Here is a 19844-nt window from a genome sequence, read left to right as displayed (position 1 = left end):
ATGAAAATATTTTGGAACTAGATGTGATAGTGGCACAGTTGTGAGTGTACTCTATGCCATTGAACTGCACACTTTGAAATGGTGAATTGTATGTGACTTTCACCTCAATAAAAATAAATGAAAAAACAAAACAAGACAACAAAATGAAGGTACACATTCAATGAAGAATGGATACAACCGCTGGCCCCGCAAAGGAGCACGGCAAACTGCACAAAACCACAGGAATCTTCTGGAGGATGGGCTTTCAATGTCTTGGAAAACACCTCAGGTGAACATTTTGACAACATGGCCTTGGGTATTTCTCATTCAATCACTCAATGGAAGACAAGAAGTTTTCCTCATCGATTATTTTGCCCTTCCACCTTTACGTACCTCCGCACCCCTTCTTCTCTACTCCCTGCTCAGGTCATGAATACGAGCACAATGACCAGAGACGACCTGGAACTTGGAAATTTGCTTAGGATACAAGATCCTGTGGTGACCACTGAGTGAGAGCTGGGATCTCATGGTCGCCATTTTGAATCACCTCCCACTCCATGGGTGGTACCTGAGGAGGTTTTCTGTTCCCTTTCCAGGGGGTAGCAGGTGACATGTACCTCAGAGAGGCCAGAGTACGGTTGATCTTCAGAGCATCTGCTAGCGCCTTGGCTCCTTGGGGTCCAATGAAGTTACTGCGGAGGCTGACGGAAGGAAGCGAGAGACAGAACCATTCTCTTTCATCCAATTTCCAAGGAAGGAATGAGGAACAGAAGTGACACTGACTCTTAAATCTATGCTCCTTGAAAAGAATGTATCAGGGCTTAGGATTTCATGTTTGGTGAAACGGGGGCAGAGACCCTTATGTAGGCAAACAAGGAAGGAATTTCCAAAGGTGGCCTCATGTGACTGGGAGAAGAAAGCAGGATCTGATGGCCTAGTAGGCTTGAGCCAAGTGTGGAGAGGAGAATGATAACACCATGTTCAGGGCCGAAATTCTGGTGCTTCCTGGGTGAGTCCGAATAGCTGAGCAGGAACCATGACTTTGCTTGCTCAGCTGACCTTCCAACCCACCCAGGAGAGAGTGTGGTCTAGGGAACGTCACAAGATATCTCACAGCGCTCCCTATCCCAATGGTGAAAGATTGGCCGTTGGTGTTGTACTTACTCTAGAGCAGTCAGACTTCTGTTGACAAGGAGGGATCTGGCCAGAGCTTTGGCCCCTTTGTTACTGATCTGGTTCTCAGCCAAGCTGCCCAAGGAGAGGGAAACGAGTGGTTATTGCAAGTATAAATCTCATCACCTCTTCCTCAACTCCAGGCTCATGATCCAAACCCCTCAGCTTCACCAGCATCAGGGCCTGCACACAGGTGGAGATCAGGTGAGTCCTGGAACAGATTGCCAGGCCCAGGAGAGCTTCTGAGCCGGGCAAGGTAGGGCCAGAATGGACAGACAGATCTTCAAACTGGCAAAGGGTCCCAAGGAAAAGTTTAGCCAGAATCCAGCAAAACAGCCTGTACACAACACAGCAAAGAGGATGGGTAGTTACAGAAGTCTACCACGTGGACCCCAGCCAGTGGTGAGCTAGAAAGCTGGCTCTCAGGAAAAACCAAAATATAAAAACCCTAACTTGTAGCATTGGCCAATTTTCATGGTATAAATACTCCTACCATGGACAATTTGAAGCATTCAGTTTTCAAAAATTCCTGAAAATTTAACAATCAGCTCTCATGAACTCATAGTTCCAGCACACTTCTGGTTCCAGCCCTCTCTCTAATGCAAGAAAGGAAAATGGTAGCGTCGTTACAGAACTAACTGTAAAGTAAAAAAGTACATCAGTATCTGTCTTGAAAGGGCTATTCCAGGAATATACTGGTGGATCAACCTAACGTTGCTTCATGTGCCCAATTTCGGAAATTGTAGCTGATGAGGTTCAATGTTTCTTAGACATTTAAAACTGTGAGGCAGCCCCACGGGATACAATTAGGTTCCTCAGTGCTTTTCAAGCTGTGTTTCAAGGGCACCTAGGGTTCCACAGAAAAGCTTCAGGAGCCATCAGGAGTCTGAGAGGGAGCCAAGTGCTTGGGCTCTGGGCTTCTTTCAATCCCAGTAGCTTCCCCTTTTGTCTCTCTGACTTACTGGGATTCCGCCTGATATGCCACTTTAAAAAGGATTCTGCTGCTTTAAGTTTGAAGACCATTCATCCAGACCACCTTCTATGTAGACCTTGTAGAGAGCCTCTGTCGACCCCCATCACCTCCAGGATTTTTACATTTTATTAGTATTTCATAAGCCATGTATGTTTTGTGAAGGATCCCTTGGGCATTTCAAACAGGCATGTGGCACTGAGGACCAGAGAGGTAAAGAAGAGCATGTGGCCATAGAGGAAATGTTTGGCTTTGTTCAGAAAAATCCCTGAGCACGATCTAGACTCCTTTGAGTCAAACACTGGAAGTTGACAACTTTGCTGAAGGCTCCCATGAAGGCAAACTATTAATAATGAGAAGTTGTTATATCATGTTTCTTTCAAATGGATTGCATTTATATCTCTGGCTAACAAGGCAAAGGGAGTCTGCTAATAATAACCACCGTTATACAGTGCTTCCTTTGTGCCTGTGTCCTGTCCTAAGTATTTTCCTTGAATTAACTCATTGGGCTTCAAAAGTATTCTAGGAGGCAGTGTGCAGTAAAGGACAAACCTCGTCCCCCAGCTCCTGAGAAATGACCTTCAAGCTGTTGGAATGTCTTGCCGGATAAGAATGTCTCTGCTTACCTGGAGGCCTTGGGTTTTGCTGAATAGTTTACCTCACAGTGTGATTTATGTTGGGGACCTTGGGCCATGCAGTGTCAGCTTAACCTCTGGGGGGGCTAGAGAATAAGGTCAATATGCAGGAGGTCAGGCCTGTCTTCGTGGCCGACCCCCAAAAAAACTCTGGACACCAAGGCTAGAGTGAGCTTCCCTGGTTGAAATGCTTCGTGTGTGTTGTCACATGTCATCACTGGAAGAAGGAAGCGCTGTCTGTACGACTCCACTGGGAGGGGACAGCTGGAAGCTGGTGCCACCGGGAGGGGACAGCTGGACTCTGCCCCATGCACCTTTTCCCTTTGCAGATTTGAATCTGTATCCTTTCAATGTAATGAACTGTAACTGTGGATATGACTGCTTTTTTGAGTCCTGTGAGTTCCAGTGAATCATTAAACCTGAGGGGGGTCATGGTGACCCCTGAACTCACAGGTAGGTACTATTTTAACCTCATTTTTACCTTCCTTAGGCACAGAGGTTTCTGCACAAGGTCACATGGAGACTACCACTCTAACCAATGTCCTCAGTGACTGCTTTACTCCTGACTCATTCTATATTTTTGTCTCCTCAAATAAAGATTATTTCAGAACTCAGAGCCTGTGAGAGGATGACAAATTACTCTCTGGGTCCTGTTCTCCAAACTCACCTCCCCAGTTCTCTGAATGCCACCCTCAGTTCATGGCGTCATTTCAACTACAAACCAGGGCATTACTCAGAGTTGGAAATTATTACGGGAGAGATTTCCTAAGCACCTAGAGCTGTTCTGCAGTCAGCATATAAACTTCTCACCTGATTACATTAAAGGTGCAATGTTTACATTTTTTTAATTAAGAAAATTTAAATTTTATTTAAAGATGCAATCCTGTGCCCAGAATCTGCTCGAGGGCAAACTTTGAGAGGAGCTGAGAGAAAATTGGTCCTAGTCCCATGTCAGTACATATAGTATTTGGAGAAGTGCTTCCATGTCTACCATAGCCTCTGACCCCTACCATATCTTTTTTCTCTTCTTACAGATGAGGTACCAGAGCCTCTGGAACTTTCTGGAATGGGCAGAAATAAGCAGTCCCCATCCTGAGACAAATGCTTCAAAGATACCACTCCTTGAAAGCACCACTGGCCAGTTGAGCAGAGAGGAGGATGGGAAAGGAGCCCCCAGACTGCAAGAGACAGGCACCCTGGGTGAGGTCTCCTGGGTCAACGCTACCTGATCCTCTGAATACGACAGTCCTTCCCGCTCAGCACGCTGCCCAACAGCTCCATCATGGGGTCCTGGAACTGGTTGGCATCCAGCCTGGGCGGGAGAAACAGCAATAGTGAGTGGTACCACTGCCCACGGGAGGGATGAGACCTGGCGTCAGGGCAGCAGAGGGGGCCCAGATGGGGATCCTCTCCCTTTCCCTCGTCTCCGTCCCAGTGCAGGTCTCACTGTGCAGCTGAGCCAACACACCCTCCATGCTCAGAGTTTTCCTGCACAGGTGAACTGGGAGGCTCAGTGGCATAAGTCCTGGGGTTCTTACCCAGAGGGGTACCTGCCCGGTAACACCACACACTGTGTGCATGTGTGGGACACCAGTTGCTAACTCTCCTCCTTCTGAGGACATGGAAGCTGCTCTCAGGTCCTACAGCCTTCCCCTTAGCCCCTGCTAGAGTCTAGAGCAGTGGACAGAAGATGAGCTGAGGGTGGAGGGAGTGGGTGTGGCTTCTGTCAGCACTGGGATAGTTCACAGGGTGTTATCGGTTGAACTGTGTCCCCCCCAAAAGATATGCTGGCATTCTAACCCCCCAGTGCCTCCGGAATGGGACCTGATTTGCAAATAGGGTCGTGGCAGATGTGATTAGTTAAGATGAGCTCATACCGAAGTGGGGTGAGACTATCACCGATATGACTGGTGTCCTTATAAGCAAGGAGAGCGCTATGGGAAGACAGACACAGAGAAGATGGCCATGTGGCCACGGAGGCAGATTGGAGTAATGATGGGAGCAGAGATTGGAGTGATGCGTCGATAAGCCAAGGATTGCTGGCAACATCACAAGCTAGAGAGGCAGGAAGGATCCTACCCTGGTGTCAGGGAGCATGGCCCTGCCCACACCTTGATCTTGGACTCTGGGTGCCAGACTGTGTGAGAATAAGTTTCTGTTGTTTTAAGCCACCCAAGTTGGGGTCCTTTTTCACAGCGGCCCCAGGACACTGAGGCAGAGGGGCATTGTGGAGGGTAGGCACCTTCCAGGTCCTCTGCCCGTGTACCCTGCACACCCCACTCTGGCACCCACCTGAGGCTCCGGCAGTACAGCAGCTGGGGCAGCAGGCTCTGGAGGACGCCCTGGCTGAGGCACAGGGACAGGTTGGCCTCCTGGGCGCAGGCGTCCGACACCTGCAGGAAGTAGGCCAGTGCAGCGCGGTGCTGGGGGCCAGTCAGCCCAGCCAGGCCCCCACTCTCCATGGCGTCCTCCACACTGCGGGCCAGCTCCGTGTGCTGCAGCTCGTGCAGGCAGTGCAAGATGTTGACAGCCCGGGCGCTGACCGCCACGTCGGGGCGCAGGCAGCACTGCAGGAGCTCGGCCACCTGGGCCCGGGAGCCCTGCTGCTCGCCCGGGGCCAGCAGGGAGCCAGCCAGCAGGGCATTGACCCGTGGAGACAAGAGGCCCGAGAGGAAGCGCAGGAACACATCCAGCCGCCCGTCCTCGGCCTGCATGGCCCGCTGGGCTGCGCTCCTGAAATGTGTGAGGAAGCCCAGCCGGGGCCAGGACATGCCGCCCTCGGTGAAGAGGTCGAAGATGGCCCTCTTGGACGCGCTGTAGTAGTACAGGGCCGCCACGAACTCCTGCAGGGACAGGTGGGTGAAGCAGTAGGCCGCCGAGGAAACCAGGGTCTCCTCCCGCTGGAGGAAGCAGCTGCACAGAGCACTCTGCAGCACAGCAAGGTCCACACCGAACGCCTTGAGGTCTGGCTCATAGAACACATACTTCTTCTTGACCAGCCCATGGAACGCCAGGCGGCCCAGCGTCCCCACCATCTTGCGGCCGCCATGGGCCAGCTGCTCAATGCGAGGGCTCGCCTTGCCCTTCTCCTGGCCCTCGCCACCGAGGGCCATCCTGAAGTGCCAGGAGTAGAGCTCACACAGGGTCCTTGGAGGCCACAGCCCTGCGTCCTGGGGCCCCCGCCTGTGGCGGCACAAGTGGCCCAGCACCGACCCCGCAAGCTGGCAGAAGGCTGGGACGGTGCACATCAGGTACAGGGCCCTGTTGGCTTGTACCTGACTCAGGACCCAGCCCAAAAGGACCTGGTCCTCAGGGTACATCTGCTCCAAACACTCTTTGGTCTCCTCCTCGTTAAAGCCCCGGATCTCAGTCATCCGGTCCACCAGGCCCCCTGGGATCTGGCCAGCGGTGCTGGGGCGGGAGGTGACCCAGACAGAAAGTTCTGGGAAGAGGTTGCCCCGGATAATGTTGGTAATCAGGTGGTCCACCTGGATCTCCTTCTTGGGGTCGGTGCAGGCCATGGTGTTGGAGAAGTCCAGAGGCGTCTTACACTCATCCAGGCCGTCCAGGATAAGGAGGACTTTGGCCAGGGCTGCTGCTTCCACGCCGGACTCCCCAGCGTGTGGAAAGACAGAGCGGATGAGTCTGTCTGCAGACAGCTTCTCGTGGGTGTTGAGGTCCCGGAAGGTCAAAGGCAGCACCAGTGAGAAGTCCTTGCCGACCTGCCCCCGGGCCCAGAGGCGGATGAAGTCCCTCACCAGGGTGGTCTTGCCCACACCGGCCACCCCAATGGTGATGGAGATTCGAGGCGGGATGGATACCCGAGACAGAGGCAGGAAGAGCCTGTCCAGGGCAATGGTCCTGGTGGAGTGCCAGCTCCCACGTGTGGCTTCCACTTGGGTGAAGTCGTGTTCCCTCAGCTGTAGGTCCGTCAGGCCTTCTACCAGCAGGAGGTTGGTCAGCCTGGATGAGGGGCCGCCTGCCTCCAGGCCGCCTCCCACTTTGCTCAGCAGGGCATCTCGGTGCCTCTGTATCCTCGAGTCTATAGGACAGAGGACAGAGGGGAGGACTGGGGAGGGTGGGGGAAGGGAAGGGGCGGGACGATAGGGTTGGGGGTCAAAGGGAGGGGAGGGGAGAGAGGGCCCGGGAATAGCCCTCCATCTGCCTACCATTGCCATGAGGCCCCAGCGGGGTGTCTGGTGTCCTGTCGGAGGTCTGTGGGGCCTGGGAGCCCTGACTTCCCTTCCCGGCCAGCAGGTCCATGAGGGCTTTCACTTGCTCGGCTGGGGAGCCAGCACCATGGCCCTGGCCAGCCTCCCCACCCATCCGCACCTCCTCCTTCCTCATGGAGTCCAGGATCGCCACCAGGAGCTGTGAAGACAGGGCCTGTACCTCCTGCCTGCTGTTTCCCTGCCCAGGGGCCTGAGACAGGTAAGGAGCCTCCAGGGATTGGTGGGGACTCACCCTTTGGGGACCCACCCTTCGTGTTCCCTCAGCTGGTGGCCCACAGTCAGGCCTCCAGGAAAGAGGTTGGAAAGGCTATTTTTCCTGGATGGTGAGAGTAGTCCCTGATGCCAGGGGCATTGCTCAGATATAGGGAGAAGAACTGGAGCCCAGGCTCGAACCGGAGCTCTGCCACTTACTGGCTGTGTGACACTGGGCAGGCTGCCTGAGCTCTCTGAGCTGTAGTGTCCTCATTTGTAACCTGGAAAGGGTGACGCAGTTATGAGCAGGTCCATTCATAAGACAGGAGGAATGAGAGAAGCCAATCTGGAAAGGTTACATACTGTTTGATTCCAATTCTCTCTCTCTGGAAAAGGCAAAACTATGAAGACAGGAAAATGATCCGTGGTTGCCAGGGGTTTGGGGTGAGGGGAGAAGGATGAATCAGTGACGCACAGAGGATTTTTAGGGCCGTGAAGCTACTCTGTGTGACACTACAATGGTGGGTTCATGTCATACATTTACCCAAATACGAATGTGCAACATCAGAGCGAACCCTAATGTAAACTGTGTACTCTGGGTGATAATGACGTGTCAATGTAGGTTCATCAATTGTAGCAAATGTGCCACTGTGTGTGTGGGGGGGTGCATAGTGGGGGTGGTGCATGTATGGAGGAAGAGGGCGCATATGTAAATCTCTACTCGATGTTTCTCAAATTTTCCTTCAATTTTTCTGCTCTAACAACTAAAGTCTAGTAATTAAAACAGAAACGAGAATGGAGGAGTTGAAAAGGAGGGGAAAGTTGCTTCTCAGAGCTGTTGTACAGCTACATTTCTTACCCTGTTTTCCTAGGGCTTCTGACCCACGGGCAGCACTGTTCTCTTTGCCTCTTAGTGAAGAGCAAAGCTGTATCTGAGTCCCACCTGCTCACATTCCTTTCCTCTCTGGGGACCTGAGTGGATCCCATTGGCAAGGCCAGCTGCCTTCCTGGGTCTCCCTTCCTCAGCTAAGGTGGCCACTTGAGGACCCCCAAGCACACTCCCAACTCACCCCTCTTCTCACCTGCAGCAGGCAGGATGTCTGGCCCATGCCAGCCCCTCCAGTAGGGCCTTAGGAACTCAGGGAGCAGGGGCCGGCCATCCCTCGGCCAGGGGTCTAGAAGAGAAAAACAAGACTTAGGGCTGAGCAGAAGTCACGTCTACTGCTTCGGGTGCAGCAGCTCATTGAACCAAATCCGACAATGCCGTCCAGCCCGGTGTTCTCTGGGTCTCGATGCTATTCACTTAAAAGGGGTTCACTGGCTACGTCCGCAAGGACCCAACACACTCCCTGACTGTGGATCTGCATTGGGGTTACTGAGCATTTTAACTCAAGATGAACCGTTTCACCTAGAAAAATGCTCAAAGTAGCTTAGCAATAAGTAAAATAGCGTTTTCCAGCCATTCAGTTCATAGTGGTATTGGAAAGTTGAGTGCAATGAATTTGGGGTAGATGAACTAATCTGGGAACATTAGAAATAGGCCAGGGCAAGGCCACTCGTACTTTTTCAGAATCCTTCTGGGTGTTCTCACTCTCTTTTTCTTCTAAATGTCAAAACTAATGGGGGAAAAACAGATGGGGTTTTGATTGAAGTCATGTTAATGTGGGTATTATTAAGGTCTTCCTTTAAATCCTTTAGTAAATCTATGTGCTTCCTCATCTAAATTTTGATGATTTCTTATTTGTGTCTAGGCATTTTTAAATAGTTTGTGTTGTATGAATTTTGTTGGTATCAAAGATGACAGTTTTTGTGTATTTTATGATGTCGTGTCCCATCAACCTATTAAGTATTACCATTAGTTCTCATCATTTTTCAGTTCATTCTCTCTATGCTTTTGAATACAAACAATACAAACAATTTCATCTCTTTTCTAAAATTACAACTCGTATTTTGAGCAATTTTTCTGCGTTGGCCAGACCCACTGCTTCCCCCAAGTGCTGTTAAGTGACAGCACTTGTAGCAGGCATCCATGTCTTACTCCCGACTCTACCAGGAGTGGTTCCATCCAGCTCAAACATTAGGCCTAATATTTGTGACAGATTTCTTATTAGTTCTCTTCTCCTCTTGGAAAAGATTCCTCCAATTCCTCATTTCCTATTACCATTCAAATAACATTATATAATACTTATTGAAGGCTTACTGTGTTCCAGACATTCCGTTAAGCACTGTACTTATTTCATTTACTTCCTGTAACAACTCTTATTACCATTGTCTCTCCCATTTTATAGGCGAGGATATTGAAGGTTAAATAACTTGCCCAAGGATCCACAACAGGGAAGCAGTTGAGTTGAGATAGAAACCAAAGCTTCACTGACACCAACGCTATGCTGTATAATCTACTGCATCTTATAGTATGTTTACACATTTAAAAAAAAATTAGGCATGTCTGTTAAATTAGCAAATGACTTTTTAGCAATACTGATATCACATGATTTATTTCCATTCATTTATACAACCAGAAGATATTTACTGAGTGCCTATTGTATGTTCCAGGCCCTGGGGCTGTGAAGGTGAACAAATTAGACAAAGTTCCTTGTAAGTGTGGTGATGACAAAAATGACAATAAAGTAGAAAATAAATAAGCAAGGCAATTCTGATGGTGATTAGTGAATGAAACAAACAGTTTGAGTGATGGAGAGGATTGACGGTCTAGAGAGCAAAAGATATGTTAGTCACAGTGGCCAGGGAAGGCCTCTGTGAGAAAACTGCATATAAGCGGAGATCTGAAAGGTGAGAAAGAGTTAATCATGCAGGGAGCTAGGGGAACAGAAAGTGCAAATGCCCTATGTGTTAGAGTAACAGAAAAAGGCCAGAGTTTCTGGGGCAGAGTGAATGAGCAAGTAGGTTCACAAAGGGAGCCAAGTTCAGAGTGGGGTTGAGACCTGGTCACTGTCGTAAGGAGTTTAGATTTGTGGTGGGAAGCCACTGGTGGGAGTGACATGATCGATGTATATCAGATCTCTCCTTTAATCTGTGAGCTACACTGATAGATTTTCTAATATCAAACCAACCTTGCATTCTTGGATGCAATCTTCCATTTATAGTAATCTATATAAAACAGGGTGGGCTAGCACAAGAACAGACATATAAGTCAATAGAACATAATATAGAATCTAGGAACAAGTACATATTTATATTATTTAAATATAGAGAAGTTTGGTAATGTGACAAGAATAACATTTCAAATCAGTGGAAATGGTGTTGGGGCAATTGTCTAGCCTATGAAAAAAGTTTTTTGGGCTTTACTTCACATTGAACACAAAATTTAATTTGTTTGGATTAAAGAGTTAAAATTATAAATGCAAAACCAGGAAAGCACACTAAGAAAATATAAGAGAATATTTTAAGATATTCATTGTGCAATGGAGGCTTTTTAAAGCAAGATATAAAATCCAGGCGTCATAAAGGGGAAGATAAACAGATTTGTCTTAATTTAATATTTCTAAGCATAATAAATACCATAAATGAAATGGAAAGGAAACCTCAAGTCAGGAGTCAACATTAGCAACATTCATGAAAGAGCATTAATATCCTTAATATATAGAGAACTTTTACAAATCAATAAGAAATAAGTAAATACCAGGTAGAATTATGGACAGATAATTATGGAAACAAAAATAGAAAAAAGGGCACAGATAATTCATAGAAGTATAAATAACCAAGATACTGAAAATATGCTCAATCTCACTAATGATTTAAAAACAGCAATGAACTATCGTTTTTCATTTGTCTACTTGGCAAAGATTATAATGGCATAACAGGCTACATTAGTGAGAATGTGGGAGTAGTAGGAATCTTATAGTTGGTGGGAGTGAAAATTAGTACAATTTTGGATCATAATTTGTCATTGGCTATTGCCATCAAATATCTTTTGACTCAGAAGTTCCACTTCTTGGAATTTATCTTAAAGAAGTAATTGGACAAATGTATAAAGACATGTCTACAAGGATGATCCTAAAACATTGTTTATAAGAACAAAAAATTGAAGGAGGAAAAACTAAATTTCTATTCAAAGAGGGTTGATAAAATTATTATGGCCCAGTTATACAGTGAAAACCTATGTGGCCATAAAAATAATAAGGTCAAACTGGAAAAATGTCCATCGTGCATTTTTGTATCTTAATGTCATAAAAGTTTTCATTGCTTTTTTGAGGTGTAATTTATATACAATAAAGTGCACCCATTTCAAATATACCGTTAGGTTAGTTCTGACCAATGTTATACCTATGTAACAATTACAACAAGCCAGACATTAGACATTTCATTTGCCATAAAAATGTTCCCTCATGTCCCTTTGTAGTCTCTCCCACTCACCCCTATTGCCCTAAACCATTGGTCTGCCTTTTTTCACTATAGATTTCTTTTGCCTTTTCTAAAATTTCATATATATAGGATAATATGGGACCTACAATTGTTTTCACTTTTTAAAAATTATGGTAAAATATAATTACCATCGTAACCATTTTTAGTATACAATTTAGTAGTATTAAATATATTCACATTGTTGTGTAATCATCACCACCGTCATCCCCATAGCTCTTTTCATCTTTTAAAACTCAAACTACACATTAAACAATAACTCCCCATTCTCCCCTCCCCCAACCCCTGGCAACCACCATTCTACTGTATGTCTTTATGATTTTGACTCATATAAATCGGATCATACAGTATTTGTCCATTTGTGTCTGGCCTCCTTCACGAAGCATGTTTTCAGGTTCATCCCTGTTATAACCTGTCAGAATTTCATTCACTTTTATGGCTGAATAATATACCTATATGCCACATGTTGCTTATCCAGTCACCTTTCAATGGCTACTTGGGTCACTTTTATGTTTTAGCTTTTGTAAATAGTGATGTTATGAACATGGGTGTACACATACCTCTTCAAGACTCTGCGTTTAATGTTTTGGGTATATACCCAGAAGTGGAATTGCTAAGTCATATAGTTATTCCATTTTTAATTTTTTAAGGAACTTCCACATTGTTTTCCACAGCAGCTTTACCATTTTACATTCCCACCAACAGTGCACAAAGGTTCCATTTTCTTCTCACCAGTAGTTATTTTCTCTTTTTGAGAAAATAATGGGCATGAGACAGTATCTCATTGTAGTCTTGATTTGCATTTCCCTAATGATTAGTGATGTTGAGCATCTTTTCATATGCTTATTGGTCATTCACATATCTTCTTTGGAGAAATATCTGTTGAAATTTGCCCATTTTTGAATCAGGTTGTTTGTTTTTTGTTGTTGTTTTTGTTTGTTGTTGAGTTTTAGGAGTTCTTTATATTTTCTGGGTATTAATCCCTTATCAGATACAAGATTTGCAAGTTTTTTTTTCCATCCTGTGGGTTGCCTTTTTAGTCTGTGCATAATGTCCTTGATGCATGAAATTGTTTAATTTTTATGAAGTCCAATTTATCTATTTTTTCTTTTGTTACCTGTGCTTTGGTGTCATATCCAAGAAATCATTGCCAAATCCAATGTTGTGAAACTTTGTCCTTTGTTTTCTTCTAAGAGTTTTATTGTTTTAGGTTTTACATTTAGGTCTTTTGTCCATTTTGAGTTAATTTTCATATATGGTGTTAGGTAAGGGTCCAAATTCGTTCTTTTGCATGTGGATATCCAATTTTCATGTACCATTTGTTGAAAAGACTATCCTTTCTGCATTGAATGGTCATGGCATCTTTGTCAAAAATCATTTGACTGTTTATATGAGGGTTTCTTTCCAGGCTGTCTTTTCTATTCAATTGGTCTATTTGTCTTTATGATGATACCACACTGTTTTGATTACTTTACTTTTGTAGTAAGTTTTGAAATTAATAAGTGTGAGTCCTCCAGTTTTGTTCCTCTTTTCAAGATTGTGTGGGCTATTTGAAGTGTCTTGAGATTCTATATGAATTTTAGGATAGGTTTTTCTATTTTTGCCAAAATAAAAGTCATTGAGTTTTGATAGGGATTGCATTAAATGTGTATATAGCTTTGGGTAGTATTGACATTTTAACAATATTAATATTGTTAATATTAAGTCTTCTAGTCTATGAACATAGGATGTGTTTCCATTTATGTCTTCTTTAATTTCTTTCAGCTGTGTTTTATAGTTTTCTTTGCACAAGTGTTTTACCTCCTTGGTTAAGTTAATTCCTAATAATTTTATTTTATTAATTTTATGCTATTGTGAATGGAATTGTTTTTGTAATTTTCTTTTCATATTGTTCATTGTTCATGTATAGAAATGCAACTGATTTTTGTGTGTTGACTGTATCCTGCTATTTTGCTGAATTCACTTATTAGTTCTAACAATTGTTCTGGGCTTTCTACATGTAAGATCATGTAATGATTGTCCTTTCCAATATGATGCCTTTTATTTATTTTTGTAGTCCAATTCTCTGCCTAGAATTTCCAGTATTATGTTGAATAGAAGTCGTAAAAGCAGGCATCCTTACCCTGTTCCTGGTCATAGAAGAAACACTTTTAATTTTTCACCATTGAATATATTTGCTGTGAGTTTTCATATGTGGCTTTTAATATGTAGATTCCTTATATTCCTAGTTTGTTGTATGTTTTTATCATGAAATGGTGTTCAATTTTGTCAAATGCTTTATCTGCATCAATTCAGATGATTGTGGGTTTTTTCCCCTTTATTCTGTTGACGTGATGTATTACATTGATCAGTTTTCCTGTTGAACTATCCTTGCATTCCAGGAATAAATTTAATTGGTTTTTGTTGAGGATTTTTTTTTTAATTCAAGTTTATTTATGGCAACTTGATTTAATGAATGTCTGCTTTCATGGCAAAGAGATCTAGTTCCTTTAAAATGGAGCATCATGTTGGCATGTCTAATAGCATGGACTTGGTTTCAAACAGAAGTGGCTTTTGAGTTGCTGAGGATTTTTGTATCAATGTTCATGAGGGACATTGGTCTGTAGCTTTATTTTCTTGTAGTGTCTTTGTTTGGCTTTGTTATCAGGGTAATGCTGGCCTCAGAGAATGAGAAGTGTTCCTTCCTCTTCAATTTTTTGGAAAAGTTTGAGAAAAGTTGGGTCACTTTTATGTTTTAGCTTTTGTAAATGATGCTATGAACACAGATGTACACATATCTGTTCAAGACTCTGCATTTATTTCTTTTGGGTCTATACCCAGAAGTGGAATTGCTGGGTCACATAGAGCTGTAGGTATTGGCACAAGGGAAGATGGATAGACCAATACAGTAGACTAAAGAGTCCAGAAACAGGCCATACATATATGATTTACAACAAGAGCTCCACTGCGATTCAGTGCGGGGAAAGGATAGTCTTTGCATTAAATTGTGCTGGCTAGTGAGATATTCATATGGGAAAATGAACCTTGACCCCTACCTCACACCATACACAAAAGTTAATTCAAGCTGGATCATAGATCTAAATGTGAATGCTAACACAGTCACACCTTTAGAAAAATTACAGGAGAACATCTTTATAAAGTTGGGCTAGGTAAAGATTAAATGGAACAGAAAGCACCCACCATGAAAGGAAAGAACAATATATTGGGATTCATTAAAATTAGGAATGTCTGGCATTATAAGACAGTATTAAATGGGTGAAAAAGCAAATCACTGACTAGAAGAAGACGTCCCAAACACATTTAAAAAAAAACCCCAAACAAACAGTAAGAAGCAGCCCAATTAAAAAATGGGTCAAAAAATTAAAGACATGTCACAAGAGAATATCATTAGTCATCAGAGAAATGCAAATTAAAATCACTTTAGAAAAATGGTAGTGGGGCCGGCCCGGTGGCTCAGGCGGTTGGAGCTCTATGTTCCTAACAACAAGGCTGCCGGTTCGATTCCCACATGGGCCAGTGGGCTCTCAACCACAAGGTTGCCAGTTCAATTCCCCGAGTCCCGCAAGGCATGGTGGGCAGCACCCCCTGCAACTAAGATTGAACACGGCACCTTGAGCTGAGCTGCCACTGAGCTCCCAGGTTGCCGGTTCGACTCCCTCAAGGGATGGTGGGCTGTGCCCCCTGCAACTAGCAATGGCAACTGGACTGGAGCTGAGCTGCGCCCTCCATAACTAGGATTGAGGGGACAACAACTTGACTTGGAAAAAAAGTCCTGGAAGTACACACTGTTCCCCAGTAAAGTCCTGTTCCCCTTCCCCAATAAAATCTTTAAAAAAAAAAAAAAAAAAAAAAATGGTAGTAATAAGGCTAAATATGCATATTTCTGTGACCCAGCAATTCTCCTCTGTTGTATATACCCAAAAAAATTAGTATTTATGTTTACCAAAACACAGAACCAGACTGTTCATAGCAGCTTTACTCATAATGTCTAAAAGAGTAGAAACAACCAATGTCCCTCAACAATAGAATGGGATTTTTTTGGTATGTTTATACAATCAAATCCTATATAAGAATAAAAAGGGTAAACTACTGAGATACGCTTACTCAACAATATGGCTGACTCTATAAACATATTGAATGAAAGAAGTCTGACACCAAAGAGAACACACTCTGTGATCGCATTTATGGGGAATTTAAAGTCAGGCCTAACCAATCTGAAATGATAGAAGTCAAAATAGGGGTTACCCTTGGGGTCGGTTCTGACCACCTTGGGGACGGGGACATGAGGGAGAATTCTAGGGTGCTGAAAACTTTTATACATTGATCTGGATGGTATACACACAGGTGTATACACACATAAAAATTCATTGACCTCACTTTATCTGTACGTTATAACTCAATTTTTAAAAAAACTTCTGTTTATTTAAATACGTTTTTCCAGGACCCATCAGCTCTAAATCAAGTAGCTGTTTCAATCTAGTTGTGGAGGGTGCAGCTCACAGTGGCCCATGGGATCGAACCGGCAACCTTGTAGTTAAGAGCACTGCACTCTAACCAACTGAGCTAACGGGCCACCCCTATAACTCAATTTTTTAAAAGTTATGCTAGGAGCTATTTAAAATTTCAAACATACATAAACCAAGATGAAGCAATGCTACCGTGGCCTCTTAGTACCACTAGGGCCTCAGTCCTGCTCTTGGGTTGGGTGCTGTCAGGGATGGCCCGGGGGTGGACACAGCCTCCTGTTATTGAATGGCCAGGTGACAACTGTGACGCTGCTGGGGGTGAGGTGATGGCCAGAAGTATGAGGGGACCATGTTACAGAAGGGCCAGGCTCAGTGCTTCTCAGTTCTGGCAGTACGTTGTCTGGAGAACTATTTTTTTAATTTAATTTTTTATTGTAATAAAAGTTGCATAACATAAAATTTACCATTTTAACCTTTTTTTCAGTGTGCAATTCAGTGGCATTAAGTACATTTACAGTGTTGTGCAATCATCACCACCATCTACCTCCAGAAGGTTTTACCCTCACAAATGGTTCCCTTTGCTCATTATACACTAACCCCCGATACCCCCTTCCTGGCCCCTGGCACTCTCCATTATATTTTCTGTATGAATTTGACTACTCTGGGGACCTCACAGAAGTGGAATCATAAAGTATTTGTCCTTTTGCATCTGGCCCCTTTCACTGAGTGTGTTTTCCAGGTTCATCTATGTTGTAACCTGTATCAGAATTTCATTATTTTTTAAGGCTAACTAATATTCAATTGTATGGCTAGACCACATTTTGTTTATTCATTCATCTGTCTGTGGACACTTGGGTTGTTTCCACCTTTTGGCTCTTGTGAATAATGGTTCTAGGAACATGGGTGAACAAATATCTGTTCAAATTCCTGCTTTCAGATCTTTTGGGTATATATACCCAGAAATGGAATTGCTGGGTTACATGGGCATTTTGTGGAGCCCTGTTTTTTAAAAGCCATTGCTCATAGCCCAACCACCGAGAGATTTCATTGGTCTGGGGTAGGACCTCAACATGGATAGATTTTAAAGCTATCCAGGTGATTCTAATGAGCAGCCAGAGTTGAGAATCACTGGACCAGAGAGATGCTGGGAAGGTGACAAAGGAGGGACAATACAGGCAGGAGTGAGGGGGGAGGAGAAGGCAGGGCCTGTGTGTGCCTGAGAAGGTGGGAAAGGTGAGCGCTCCCCCACCCCACCCCGCGCCTCTGTGGTCCCATTAGCCTCTCAGTGTTGGGGGGGCAACACTCCCTCCTCATCAGACACCCATCTTCCTTGCCCTGCTGACCTCAGGCTGAGGGTTGCCAGATTTAGCAAAGTAAGATACCGGACACCCATTGATATTTGAATTTCAGATAAATGACAAATAATTCTTTTAGTATAAGTATAGCCCATGTAATACTTGAGACATGCTTTTTGAAAAACCTCATTGTTTATCTGAAATTCAAATTTAACAGGATGCCCTGCATTTTATCTGGCACCTCTACTCAGGGCCCACTCAGATAAGACCCCCTCTCCCCAACTGGGCCTTCACCTTTAGGCACCTTGTCTCAGTAAGGACAGAGGAGGAAACCCCAGCAGGTGGGCCAGGAAGTAGCCCACTCCCATGACCTCCAGGACAGCATCAGAGGATGATGAGGGGGTATCCCCAATGGGGTGGCTCCCTGGCCACCTGTGAACAGGCCCTGCATTCAACCCCAGATGCCACCTCTACAGGATGGAACCTACCACAGGCCTCTGAGTGGGGTGAGTAGTCTGGTGGCCACACATGCCAGCAGAGACAGTCAGACCCTGCCGCGTGCAGACAGCCTCTAGTGAAAGCAACAGGAGGCCCTGTGAGCCCAGCTTGAAGAGGGGAAGACTGAGAGCCGGTGGGCCAAAGGTCTGCAGTCTGCAGGAGGGCTCAGCTGGAGTGGGCAAGGCCAGATGGACAATTGGGGAACCACTCCCGCATCCCTTGAGCAGGGCTTCCCCCCCTCCCATGCGTGCCCTGGAGCGTCATCCTTGGAGCAGGGCGCAGCTAAGGACCTTGCTCTCTGGTGTTGGTGTCTGTCAGACTCCACCCCGCAGGCTGGACAACTGGGCCTTTGCCTCATCCCTGAGAAAATCCAGGTCCCGATGTACTCGTTGTCCGTGCCAGTGAGTCCCCTCTTGTCCTGTGCGTCTCCCCCAGGGGTCTCAACCCTAGTCTTCTGCTTGGCCTGTGCTCAGACCATGGCCTCTGCTCTGCCCACCTGCGCTAGGTGACTGTGGGGCCCCACAGCGCTGGCCCACGGCCTGGGCTGCCCGTATCTCAGGCCGCAGCTTCTTGGCTGCTCCTCTCTCCCAACCAGAGACCAAATAGCCTTTCCCAGAAGAGGGAGGAAGTGGTGCCTGCACAGCAGGACATGGCTCTCCTAACTGCACAGGCCCCTGGAGCCCTAGTGGGAGCATGGGACAGGCTCAACCCTCGGGAGCCCGGTGTCCCTGGGACAAAGGAGTGGGCACCCAGAGCTGGCCACAGGGTGACCTGTGATGGCCAAGAGTGAGCCCCTGGGCTTGGGAAAAGTATGTGCCCCCATTGAAGGGACCGGGAAGAACCCCAGAGCCCCAGGAGCCTAGCTGTAAGGGGGACTCCATAGCCAAAGCCACCTCTGGCCCAGCTCAGGGGCACCTCTTCTGAGAAGGCCTTTGTGGTTCCTGTTCCTCTCAGAATGATGAGCCTCATTTCCATCCAAGGGTGTGGCTAGGAGAGGCCCCTCGGGGCTGCTCACCTGACAGGAGGGCTGCATTTATGGGACAGGCGTTAAATGCTGGACCCCACCCCACCTGCTCTGCCTCCCTTGGCCCTCAGGACCTAGGGCAGGTCTGGTATTGTCACCTCCATGTTATAGGGGAAGCAGGCGCAGGAATGTACTGAGGTCTGACAATTTCAAGTGTAACCATTGGGCTGCACTGCTCAGCCCTGCTTCTGCCTGCCTGCAGTACTTTCCAGCTACTCTCTGCATCTCCTGTCCCATCCACTGGTACCTGGGGAGCTGGGCTTTGTCCCCTTGGCAGTCCTTGGGCACATTTGTTTATTCCACACTGTGAACTAGTTCTGCCCAGCAGCTCTTGGCACCATGGAGACACCTTCCTGGAGTTACCCCAGTCACCCCTCCCTAAAGCAGGTCAGCCTCAAAAATCATGGTTCTGCCTGCCAGCCGTCACCTCTCCCTCCCCCGTCCTGCACTGAGGCAGCCTGGACTCGACTTACCTCCTGGGCCTTGTTGCCTCAAGAATTCCAAGACTGGGGGGCTGGGAAGTCTCCATCCCAGCACTCCTGGGCTCAGCCCTGCTCCAGTATACAGAGGCTGGTGGGTATGTCCTGGGTGTCTCTGTGGCCAGTTGGCGGGGCCCCAAGCCCTCAGGATCTGGCCAGGACAGGAGTGAAGCCTTGTCTGAAGGGAACAGGAGGCACTGACCACGCAGGGCAGTTCCTGAGGCCCCCGAGCCCACCGGTTGTCTCTTGTCACGGCAGCTGGGGCTCCTCACCTCTTCCTGTGCCGGCTCCACCTCAACCCTCCTTCCTGTCTGATTTCAAAAACCAACAGCGTCTCAGACAAATTGATGGGCCGCAGCTGCTTTGCCAGCTCTCTGGCTTTGTCACTGCCCCATAAATCAGACAGGCAGGGGGTGCCACCAGGGTCTTCATTCGAGGCCCCAGCGCCCCTGCAGACCTGATGCCCAGGAGAAAGTGGTCCAATCAAAGCTACAAAGGAGGACAGACTCGTCATCAGCAGA

At 46.3% G+C, this 19844-nt stretch overlaps 1 protein-coding gene and 1 long non-coding RNA gene across 3 annotated transcripts in view; one reads left to right on the top strand and one right to left on the bottom strand.

Annotated features, from left to right (window-relative positions):
* Window positions 1-19575, bottom strand: part of NLRC3 (NLR family CARD domain containing 3) — a 30762-nt gene extending 11187 nt beyond the window's left edge. Inside the window, exons 1-7 of the mRNA XM_019714863.2 lie at window positions 19318-19575; window positions 8264-8356; window positions 6927-7128; window positions 5050-6799; window positions 3983-4069; window positions 1144-1227; window positions 597-680 (exon numbers count right to left, since the gene is read on the bottom strand). Coding sequence (XP_019570422.2) covers window positions 597-680; window positions 1144-1227; window positions 3983-4069; window positions 5050-6799; window positions 6927-7128; window positions 8264-8290 — 2234 coding nt within the window. The 5' untranslated portion in view covers window positions 8291-8356; window positions 19318-19575. The remainder of the gene's footprint in view (window positions 1-596; window positions 681-1143; window positions 1228-3982; window positions 4070-5049; window positions 6800-6926; window positions 7129-8263; window positions 8357-19317) is intronic.
* Window positions 1-19844, top strand: part of LOC109436342 (uncharacterized) — a 36650-nt gene that overhangs the window by 9748 nt on the left and 7058 nt on the right. For both annotated transcript variants that reach the window (XR_002136100.2, XR_012493104.1), the window contains 2 exons: window positions 3792-4091; window positions 7015-7188. This is a non-coding gene — a long non-coding RNA (uncharacterized LOC109436342). The remainder of the gene's footprint in view (window positions 1-3791; window positions 4092-7014; window positions 7189-19844) is intronic.

Source organism: Rhinolophus sinicus, linkage group LG18, assembly GCF_036562045.2.
Source record: "Rhinolophus sinicus isolate RSC01 linkage group LG18, ASM3656204v1, whole genome shotgun sequence".
In the NCBI taxonomy this organism is placed as follows: Eukaryota; Metazoa; Chordata; class Mammalia; order Chiroptera; family Rhinolophidae; genus Rhinolophus; species Rhinolophus sinicus.
The sequence above is the reverse complement of the archived record's forward strand: the minus strand, read 5'-3'. Positions and strand labels throughout refer to the sequence as shown.